Consider the following 11,293-nt stretch of genomic DNA (forward strand, 5'->3'; position numbering starts at 1 on the left):
ATTGCTTACTGGAAGGTTAGGATTTTAAGAGAGAATAATTGAAAATAAGTTTCCAAGCCTTCCTTTCTCCAGAACTACCCTCCACAGTGTTCTGAATGCATACAGGGTCACTGTTCAAATGTTGCTGCTTCTCCTGTTGTCTGCTCATAACAAGGACTTTTTCAGTCAAAGTAAAGAAACTGGCTGGGTGCAGTGGCTCATGCCTGTAATCCCAGCAGTTTGGGAGGCTGAGGCGGGCGGATCACAAGGTCAGGAGATCGAGACCATCCTGGCTAACACGGTGAAACCCCGTCTCTACTAAAAATACAAAAAATTAGCTGGGCGTGGTGGCGGGCACCTGTAGTCCCAGCTACTTGGGAGACTGAGGCAGGAGAATGGCATGAATCTGGGAGGCAGAGCTTGCAGTGAGCTGAGATGGTGCCACTGCACTCCAGCCTGGGTGACAGAGCGAGACTCTGTCTCAAAAAAAAACAACAACAGAAAACAAAAAAACAAAACAAACAAAAAACCTTCCTCGGATTTTTCAAGAAGTTTTCACAATTGCAACAAAACAAAACAACACAACACAACACAACACAACAAAAGCAAAAAAACCCTATGCTTCCACCCAAGGTAAAAATTTTAGCTTTAGGTCCACTCTCAATACATTATTTAATGAATTGAAGTTGGCAAATATTTCTCACAGCCTGTTGGAGGGTTCAGCAGTTTATTACAGAAGTATGAAATGCTTTTATTTAAAAAATGTATTTTGGTAAATACATTTTTGTTTAGGTAAATATCATCAAATAATCCAATTTGGAAACCAACATTCTTACTTCTTTTTCCAACAGTTGTTCCTAGCATCATAAAAATATGTTAAATTTTTCTCATCCTTTCAAAAAATCTCTGGAGCTTACCTCACCCTCCAGATGCAGCCGCACCTCTCATTCCACCATGAAATCAGACTTCTTGAGATGGTTTCAGCTGGACTCCATCCTTCAACTGACAACCCAACACAACTGTATTTATCTCTCGTTAACATTACTAGCAGTGAGTAACATTAGAAAGTTTTTGACACGTTAGTCTTTATTGTGATGAACTTCACAGATACATTTGACATTGGTATGCCTCATTTATTTGTTGAAATTTTTTTCTTTGGCTTACATAAAGTTTCTTTCTCTTCTGTATCATTCTACTTCTATGACTGCTCCTTCTCGAGTAAAACAGAATGTGTCTCAGGATTACTTTAAAACAAGACAAAGGATAGAGTTATACCTAAAATTTAGTATTTAAGTTATTGCATCAGAAAGGAAACTCGCATTTAGAGTATGAAGGCATTGTCAGCCACCAATTACTTTTGTAACCTGAAGCTAGTCTCCTTCCTACTCCAGACTGAATTTCTTCTGTATAATGCAAGCGATCTGGCATGATGATATACAAAGACCGATAAAATTTTGCTGGGGATTCTGGAAGTAAAAAAAATTGCCTTTGACATTATGTCCCCATGCTAAGTCCCTGGGGACTTTGACATTATCCCCCACTGAGCAGGGGTGAGGAAGTTGGCATTTACTAATAAGCTATGAAAGGGCAGTGCCTTTTGACATTTCAGCTCCACCCATAGCACACCCACTCAAGGAACATATAAATGAAGAGATCCGCTCAGCTCTCAGACAAGATTTTTCAAGCAAGATGAAGTCCATCATCCTCTTTGTCCTTTCCCTGCTCCTTATCTTGGAGAAGCAAGCAGCTGTGATGGGACAAAAAGGTGAGTGGAGAGGGTAAGCCTTGGGGAAAGCGACTCAAAAAGAATGGCCTCTAAGGATATTCAGGGTGCAAACAGTAACCTGTTCAGGCACAGATTCTTCTCCTTGATGAGAAATGATTTTTCTCCACCCAACGCCGTAGGCTTTCAGAAATACCAGAAATTTGTTGGGAAAAGGTGGGAGGTAAGAGTTTCAAGAGAGCTTTGGAGATAATGAATGCATACATTTCTATTATCAATTACCAGATGGATCAAAAGGCCAATTACCAAGTGGATCTTCCCAATTTCCACATGGACAAAAGGGCCAGCACTACTTTGGACAAAAAGACCAACAACATACTAAATCCAAAGGCAGTTTTTCTATTCAACACACATATCATGTAGACATCAATGATCATGACCAGACCCGAAAAAGTCAACAATATGATTTGAATGCCCTACATAAGGTGACAAAATCAAAACAACACCTAGATGGAAGTCAACAACTGCTCAATTATAAACAAGAAGGCAGAGACCATGATAAATCAGAAGGTCATTTTCACATGATAGTTATACATCATAAAGGAGGCCAAGCTCATTGTGGGACACAAAATCCTTCTCAAGATCAGGGGAATAGCCCATCTGGAAAGGGATTATCCAGTCAATATTCAAACACAGAAAAAAGGCTATGGGTTCACGGACTAAGTAAAGAGCAAGCTTCAGCCTCTGGTGCACAAAAAGGTAGAACACAAGGTGGATCCCAAAGCAGTTATGTTCTCCAAACTGAAGAACTAGTAGTTAACAAACAACAACTTGAGACTAAAAATTCTCATCAAAATAAAGGGCATTACCAAAATGTAGTTGACGTGAGAGAGGAACATTCAGGTAAACTACAAACTTCACTCCATCCTGCACATCAAGACAGACTCCAACATGGACCCAAAGACATTTTTACTACCCAAGATGAGCTCCTAGTATATAACAAGAATCAACACCAGACAAAAAATCTCAATCAAGATCAAGAGCATGGCCAGAAGGCACATAAAATATCATACCAGTCTTCACGTACAGAAGAAAGACAACTTAACCATGGAGAAAAGAGTGTACAGAAAGATGTATCCAAAGGCAGCATTTCTATCCAAACTGAAGAGAAAATACATGGCAAGTCTCAAAACCAGGTAACAATTCATAGTCAAGATCAAGGGCATGGCCATAAGGAAAATAAAATGTCATACCAATCTTCAAGTACAGAAGAAAGACATCTCAACTGTGGAGAAAAGGGCATCCAGAAAGGTGTATCCAAAGGCAGTATTTCGATCCAAACTGAAGAGCAAATACATGGCAAGTCTCAAAACCAGGTAAGAATTCCTAGTCAAGCTCAAGAGTATGGCCGTAAGGAAAATAAAATATCATAGCAATCTTCGAGTACAGAAGAAAGACATCTCAACAGTGGAGAAAAGGACGTACAGAAAGGTGTATCCAAAGGCAGTATTTCTATCCAAACTGAAGAGAAAATACATGGCAAGTCTCAAAACCAGGTAACAATTCCTAGTCAAGATCAAGAGCATGGCCGTAAGGAAAATAAAATGTCATACCAATCTTCAAGTACAGAAGAAAGACGACTCAACTATGGAGGAAAGAGCTCACAGAAAGATGTATCCCAAAGCAGTATTTCTTTCCAAACTGAAAAGCTAGTAGAAGACAAGTCTCAAATCCAGACACAAAATCCTAATCAAGATCAATGGTCTGGCCAAAATGCAAAAGGAAAGTCTGGTCAATCTGCAGATAGCGAACAAGACCTACTCAGTCATGAACAAAAAGGCAGATACAAACAGGAATCCAGTGAGTCACGTAATATTGTAATTACTGAGCACGAGGTTGCCCAAGATGATCATTTGACACAACAATATAATGAAGACAGAAATCCAATATCTACATAGTCCTATTGCTTAGCAACCACTTGAAAAGCTGGACCAATAGCAAGGTAAGTTTGCTTTTCTTACCAAATAGGAGAGGTACCTGTCCCAAAGTTGGGGACTCTCCAGGAACATGGTAGGACGGATAACCATTGTTCACATCAATAGAAGTGCTATATTACAAGTGGTGGGAAGATGAACACCATTTCCTGGCGAGTAGAGGACCTGGTAGCGGCAGGGAAGGATGCTTGGACTATCACTGGGTCCTAGAATTCCTATTCTTAATTGAGTATTCTTCAATAATATTTTTATACATGCCTACCTGCTAAAGATTTTTTTGAACATGCACTGACTATATATGCATATTTATGAGTTTATGGTATACTCTTGTCAATTCTTATACTTTAGATTAGTAAACCTCAAATTCGTTCTCATATAGTATGAAATATTACAGCAGTTAATATTTTCTTTCTGCACGTACATAAATGTTCTTTCATCCCTGTTAGAGTTCATCTGTGCTCCTTCAGAGACCACAAGCCCAAAGACTAGCAGTCCACTCTCTCTGAATATAGGAAAGATATGAGTAGATAGAAGGATTCCTGTTCAGATTGTGAAAAAGGAAGTGGAAAGGGAGGTGCAGGAGATGCTGAGAGATCTCAGGTGCTAATTGCACACTTGCAATGTCAGGAGAGGAAATTTTTAATCTGGATTGGGGAAATGGTTCTTCCATGCCCCTTTGCAATAAGTAACACTGTACCTGAAGAGAGGGTAAGCAGCAGAAACAATGGTCCCAGCTGATAACTAGTGACCTGGTGTCCTAATGATCAGGGGGCTGGTGCAGTTGACGCTAAAGGGGACAGGGGTCCCAGCTCTCCCATCCTCACCCCCACTCTCCACTATCCTCACATATCTGGTTGTCTTTTTTCTCCCTAGGTGTCACCCGACCTCAGTGAAGTCTTTGATGTTTCTGAGCTGCAGACTCCCATGTGGTCCCAGATCCTTGGTCCATGGATGACACCACCTTCCCATGCTTCCTTGCATTAGGCTTTCTAAACCCGGAGCCCCTTCAAACTTCCAATAAAGGGATCATTTTCTGCTTTATCTGCTTTTGGCTCCAGTGATCTCTGAATTCCTAGTGGCTCAAGGGGCTCAGGGCATTTCTGATAAAAATGGTTTTGGAAGAAAAGAATGGGACATTTTTGAAGCATTAGGGAGAATAGCAATCAAAGCCACATTTCTAGATGTATTGATAGAAATCCAACACTAAAAACAAGATGCTATTACTCTGCCAGGCACACATCTACTTCCTGATGCCAACCCTAAAGTCTCTCGTGACCTCTGTACTAATAGGACCCCAGGATCTAACAGTCCCCCAGAAAGAACAGAGAAAATGTATTGCAGCAAGCCCTAGGAAAGTCCCTGATCTACTAGTGCCATGAGTATTCCCCAAGTCCACAGCAGCATATCTCTTCACTTAGCTTAAGAACTGTCCTACTCCTACAGCATACATTTAGATGCAATTACACCGAAGAGTGATATGTCAAGTCTCCACCACTTCAGCAAGAGTGAGTGGATTTAAAAATGTTATCTGTGGATGGAAAGACCAGACGACCAGGCCAGAGTCTTGGGGCAGGTGGTGTGTTAATAATAGAAATTCTACTCCTTTTATGCCCTTTCACCCTCTATTCTAAGGATGATTCCAGGGAAAGCCAAACATCCAGGAGAAGAAGCCAACATAGAGGAGTAAGAAAAATCACTAGTCTAGGAATAAGAGATCTGGATTCCATTCTAGCTCTTTTTTAAGAACTAGTATATCTTTAATTAAATCTTTTCTTTCCTGCAAGCTTAAGTCCCACATCTGCCCATGAAAAACTTTGACACAGTTAACTTCATAGTACATGCTGACTAAATATTGTAGAGCTTCCTTAAAAAGAAAGAAAGAGAGAGGGAGGGAGGGAGAGGGAGAAGAGAGAAAGAGAGAAGACAAAGAGAGAGAAAGAAAGCAAAGAAAGAGAAAGAAAGAAAGAAAAAGAAAGAAAGAAAAGAAAAGAAAGAGAAAGAGATGGAAGGAAGGAAAAAGGAATGAAGGAAAAAGAAAGGAAGGAAGGAAAAGAAAGGAAGGGAAAGAAAGAAAGGAAAGAAAGAAAGAAAAGAGAGAGAGAGAAAGAAGAAAGAAAGAAAAGAAAGAAAGAAAAAGAAAGAAAGAGAAAGAAAGAAAGAATGAATGAAAGAAAGAAAGAAAAAGAAAGAAAGAAAGAAAGAATCTTCTCTATGAGGTCTGATATTGCTTGTAGGTGTGTGATAAAAGACTTGGTCATAGTGTTATGAGAATCCTGTCTCTCTTCACTGCATCCTTCCCAAGAACACAGAGGCCCTGTGATCAGCCACCTGCCTTATTTTACCAGCCCAGCAGTTAAAGAGGAGAGGCTGTGATGGGCTTAGGGGCCTTAGCATCAGGGAAGCTAGAATTACCTGCTACAGTCTGCTGAACAGACTCTCTTCTCTATATGTGGAGAGACATACATTCAACAGTTTCCCTGACATGTTGCTGATTGTGCAGGGAAGGAAACCTAAATTAACATGCAAATAACCGAGACAGCCAGAGTCATAAATGCTGTGTGCTGTGGTATAATTAGCTTGAAATGTGTATCCCACCGCTTGCATAGTCTTGGAAAGTGGGGTCTCTGATGCAGAGTTCCTTCACCTTAATGTAGGGATAATAATAATCATCTCATAGACGTGCTTAGAGATATTGAGTGGGATGATCTCAACCCCAGTGCTCAAAAAAAAAAGTGCCAGGACAACAAATTTGGAAGTAATAATAATAAAATAATTTTTTATTATGCCTTCTTTGAAAGGGGGGTAAAATACATATAAAGAAAAGCACAGATCTTATGCATTTGCTTGAATGAGATTTGACAAACACATACATATGATTGCACAACGCCTAGATGAACATATGGAACATTCATCTTGCCTTATGCTCCTTTCAAATTCAGTCCCAGTTCTTCAGGGGCAAATAATATATTGACTTCTAGAAACTCATAACTCACCTGTTTTTAATCCTTATATAATGAATTTATGGAATAACATTACCTTTTGTGTATCGCTGTTATTCAGTGTTTTTGAGATTCATTCTGTTTTGTATGTATCAGCAGTTCATTCATTTTATTGCTGAATAGTATTCCATTGTTTGAGTCTCCACATTTGTTCTTCTATTTATCTGCTGATAAACATTTGGTGTTCCCAGTTTGGGTCATTGTGAATTAGGATATCACATAAGTTCTTGTACAAGGCACAGTAATATATATTTTTAAATATCTGTGGTAAATACCTAGAAGTAGAATTTTCTCCCAGGTTGTGGCTTGTTTTGTTTTGTTTTGTTTCTTAATGATGATGTATTTGGAAGAGCTAAAGTTTTAACATGTGATGAAATCAAACATATTCATTTTCCTTTTCATATGAATATTATTGTATCTAAGAACTTTTGCCTTCTCCAAGGCTGCAGAAATGTTCTATCTGTGATGTCCTTCCCTAGAAGCTGCATAGGTTTAGCATCTATACTAAGGTTTATGGTCCAACTTGATTAATATTCGCATTCCACTCAAGGTGCAGATCCAGATTCCTTTTTCGCAGATGCTCGTTTTTATTAGTTATTAATAATGCTGCTATGGGCATTCATGGGCAAATATTTGCATGAATACATTTTCAGTTCTCTTCGGTATAATTATGGAAGTGGAATTTTTGATTCTGGTGTGCTATAAGGTTCTAACTATATTATTTTGCATGTGGATATCCAGTTTTCCCAGTATGATTTGCTGAAAAGATGACTTTTTCTACTGAATAGTTTTTCTACCCTTGTCGAAGATAAGTGAATTGACAATGTAATGGTTGATTTTTGGACTCCCAATTCTATTCCTTTGATATATATGTCTATGCTTATGCTAGTACCACACTGTCTTGACACTGTAGCTTTGCCGTAAGTGTTGAAATATGGAAGTGTGAGTCTTCTATATTTGCACTTTTTCAAGATTGTGGTTGCTATTCTGGGTCCTATGCATTTACACATGAACTTTAGGATTAACATGTCAATTTCTACAAAAAGTCATCTGTAACTTTATAGGAATTCCATTTAGTTTTTAGATAAAATATGGAAAATTGCCTGCCTAAGAATATTGAGTCTTCAATCCACAAACATGGAATGGCTCTCTATTTTTATGTCTTCTTTAATTTCTTTCATCATGATTTGTTGTTTTCAACAAATGTACATGTCTTGCCATTATTTTCTTAAATAAATTCCTGTGTATTTCATTCTTTTCAATGCTATTGTAAATGGATTTTTTTCATGATGCAATTGAAAGGTATAGGTTGATATTTTGTCCTGCACCTTGATGAGTTGTTTATTAGCTCTAATAATATTTTGGAGTTATGTGGATTCTTAAAAGTTTTCTACATATGCCATCATGTCAGTATTTCATGTATGGGAAATCTAATGGTGAAAAACATGAAGTATTCATATATCTGGGAGTACCTTAATTTTTCCCTAACTTGTGAAGGATAGCTTTGCCAAGATATAGAATTCTTGGTAGACCGATATTTCTTTCACCACTTTTAATATGTTCTCTCACTATCTTCTGGCTTGCATGGTTCTAATGATAAATCAGCTGTTAAGCTTATTTATTAGTCATTTTGAGTTATTTATCTCTTGCTGCTTTCAAGAATTTCTCGGCCAAGCGCGGTGGCTCATGCCTATAATCCCAGCACTTTGGGAGGCTGAGGTGGGCAGATCATGAGGTCAGGAGTTCGAGACCAGCCTGGCCAACATGGTGAAACCCCATGTCTATTAAAGATACAAAAAATTAGCTGGGCGTGGTGGTGTGCACCTGTAATCCCAGCTACTCGAGAAGCTGGGACAGGAGAATCGCTTGAACCCAGGAGGCGGAGGTTGCAGTGAGCCAAGATTGTGCCATTGCACTCCAGCCTGAGCGACAGGATGAGACTGTTTCAAAGAAAAAAGAATTTATTTTTGTCTTTGTCATTGATATTTCCATTATAAATTGTCTAGGTGTGGATCTCTTAGAGTTTTTTCTTAGTGTTCATTGAGATTTTTATACATGGAGATTTGTGTTTTAAAGCAAAATCAAATGTTTTTAGCCATTACATCTTCAAATATCTGTCTGCCTCTTTCTTTCTCTCTCCTTTCTTCTGAGATTTCCATTATGCACATGTTTTTCCATTAGATTGTATTACACAGGTCTCTTTCTTTATCGTTCCTCAGAGTGTATAATCTCAATTGACCTATAATTATAGTAGTTGTTCCTCTCTTCTGTCTATTCCTATCTGCTGGTAAGACCCTCTTGTGACTTTCTATATCAGCGATTTTACTTTACAACCTCATCATTCATCATGAATTTTTTTTATGATGTGAAACTGATTTTTATACTTTCTGTTAATCTTTTTGCCCATGATTTCCTTTAGTTCTTCGAGTATAATAACTGATATCTTTGTCCACTAGGCTATTGTCTGGGATTCCTAAAGGATCATTTCTATTTATTGTTTCCCCTCTTTTCTGTGTATGGGCAGTATTTCATGTTTCTTTAAACATCTCATAATTTTTAAATAAAATTGTACTTTCCACATAATATAATTTGGCAGCTTTGGAAATCAGAAACTATCTTTAGCATTTGTTTGTGTGGTTTTTATTGCTGAATACTTGCTTAGTAACGTTCCTGGACTAATTTTGTAAAGTCTGTGTTACGCATCGTGTGCAGCCACTAAATTCCCTGTTTCGTTTGCTTACTAGTCAGATAATGAATGGACACCAATGATCTTAAGTCCTGTAAGCCATAAGTTGGCCTTTTGACTTTATCAACTAGTGAAGTTTTTACACAGTCATGAAGACATTAAGACATGAATTAAATGAGAAAATTTTTTCACGAATTAAACTTAAAGCCTGTGGTGCACAAGGAACTAGATTTTTCATAAATCTAGAAATTATCTTGCTAATAGATCAATATCTGGCTCTTACTTTCTGTCTGTGTGTGTTTCAATGTTAATGTAGTAAAAGTAAACACTTCAAATGCACCCTTATCTGAACATGGCTGTGAGGAGTTGGTTTCAAATGTTCTGGATACACAGTGGGAAGAGGGAAATTGGTCAGTCCTGATGCAGTCCCTGGGAAAAACAATGCCCTCCTATTACCTAAAAATTCCACAGTATAAAGTAAGAATTAGGAAGAGCCAGGACAGTTCTGCAACACCCCGAAAAAAGGAAAATCCATGGGGGCTCTGAAAAATTACACCCCAGAACTTGTTTCACGTGGTTGCTTCCTGGAAGTGAAAGAAAACAGCTGGTGCTTCCGGGTCAAGTTGAGGCACCTCTGATCTCCAGCCCCCGGAGCCACAGCACCATCTGCTGGTGGGGCCCCGCTAGAGCTGACATAGACAGGTCCAGCCTCCAGGTGCGCCCAATCCCTTTTCTTGCATTATGAAGCTAAGCAGCCTCTCTCAACTCACTGTGACCGTCCCCCTTTGCCTCCTCCACATGGCCCAGCCTGGAGCCCTGAAAAGTGGCGGGTAGGGCGTGGCGACGCGTAGTGTGGCTGGAGTTGGAGAGCATTTCCTCTGAGGAGTCCATGCGACGACCTGGCCCTCATGCCTGGAAGTCACTTGGTGTCCCCGACTCACCCTGTGGCATTTTTCTCCAGCTGCACAGAAACCTGGATGTTGCCCAGAGTTTTCTGTTGCCTGCCCTTTCATCCTGTTACCCATGTGCTGGCAGGATAAAATTTGCAAAGGGGTCAAATGGTGTTGCTACTACGAACGTCGGCATTAGTGTATGGAGTCCTGCTGGATTTTGGATTGAGGTTAGGAGCCCCAGATCTGCTGCCCGTGAAACCTTCCTGCAGAAGCATTGTCTTAGAAGGAGTTGAGAACTGCCTGTTCCCCTAGAAAATCGTTGTGATCAGAGGTTTTAAATTGGGTCGACCCATAGATCTGCCTCTGGACAATGAAGCAAGACCTCCTTGCTTAGATTATGCACCTTCCATTTCACACAACGGACTTCACCCTTCTCCTCTCTGTAAAGAGGATATTTCAGCAAGATTCATTAAGATCCTCAACAGTTACCGGGTTTTTATTATTTTTTATTCCTATTTTCTACAGCTTATAATAATGAAACACTTTCCTCTTCATATTTACATTGTGAGTGTTTATATAATTTCACACTTCCTTAGGATGGCTTGCCTAGAATCCCTGATCCCCGTCCTTGATTCCTGGATAGCACATGCCAGTGTTCTTTGGAGAATACATAAGAGGATCCAGACAATGGCGTCCTATTGCCTCAAAATCTACTGGATGAAGTAAAAATGATGAAGAGTTCTGTAACACCCTGAAAGGAGGCAGTCCATGAGGGCTCTCAGAAGTTACATTCCAGTTGTTTCACGTTGTCTCTTCCTGGAGGTGAAAGGAAACAGATGGTGCTTCCGGGTTAAGCGGAGGCACCTCTGACCTCCAGCCCCGGGAGTCAAAACGCCATCTGTTGATGGGGCCCCGCCAAAGCTGACATAGACAGGTCCAGCCTCCAGGTGCCCCCACACCGTTTTCTTGCATTATGAAGCTGAGCGGCTTCTTTCTACTCTCTGTGATCATCCTCCTTT

The 11,293-nt window shown here is 39.6% G+C and overlaps 1 protein-coding gene across 1 annotated transcript; it reads left to right on the forward strand.

Annotated features, from left to right (window-relative positions):
* Nucleotides 1–1,668: 1,668 nt before the first annotated feature.
* Nucleotides 1,669–3,660, forward strand: SEMG2 (semenogelin 2). Its single transcript, XM_008951332.3, is given in 2 exon segments — nucleotides 1,669–1,744; nucleotides 1,988–3,660. Coding segments are annotated over 2 exon segments (1,749 nt in total).
* The last annotated feature ends 7,633 nt before the right edge of the window (nucleotides 3,661–11,293 follow it).

The sequence above is a fragment of the Pan paniscus genome, chromosome 21 (assembly GCF_029289425.2).
Source record: "Pan paniscus chromosome 21, NHGRI_mPanPan1-v2.0_pri, whole genome shotgun sequence".
Taxonomy (NCBI): Eukaryota; Metazoa; Chordata; class Mammalia; order Primates; family Hominidae; genus Pan; species Pan paniscus.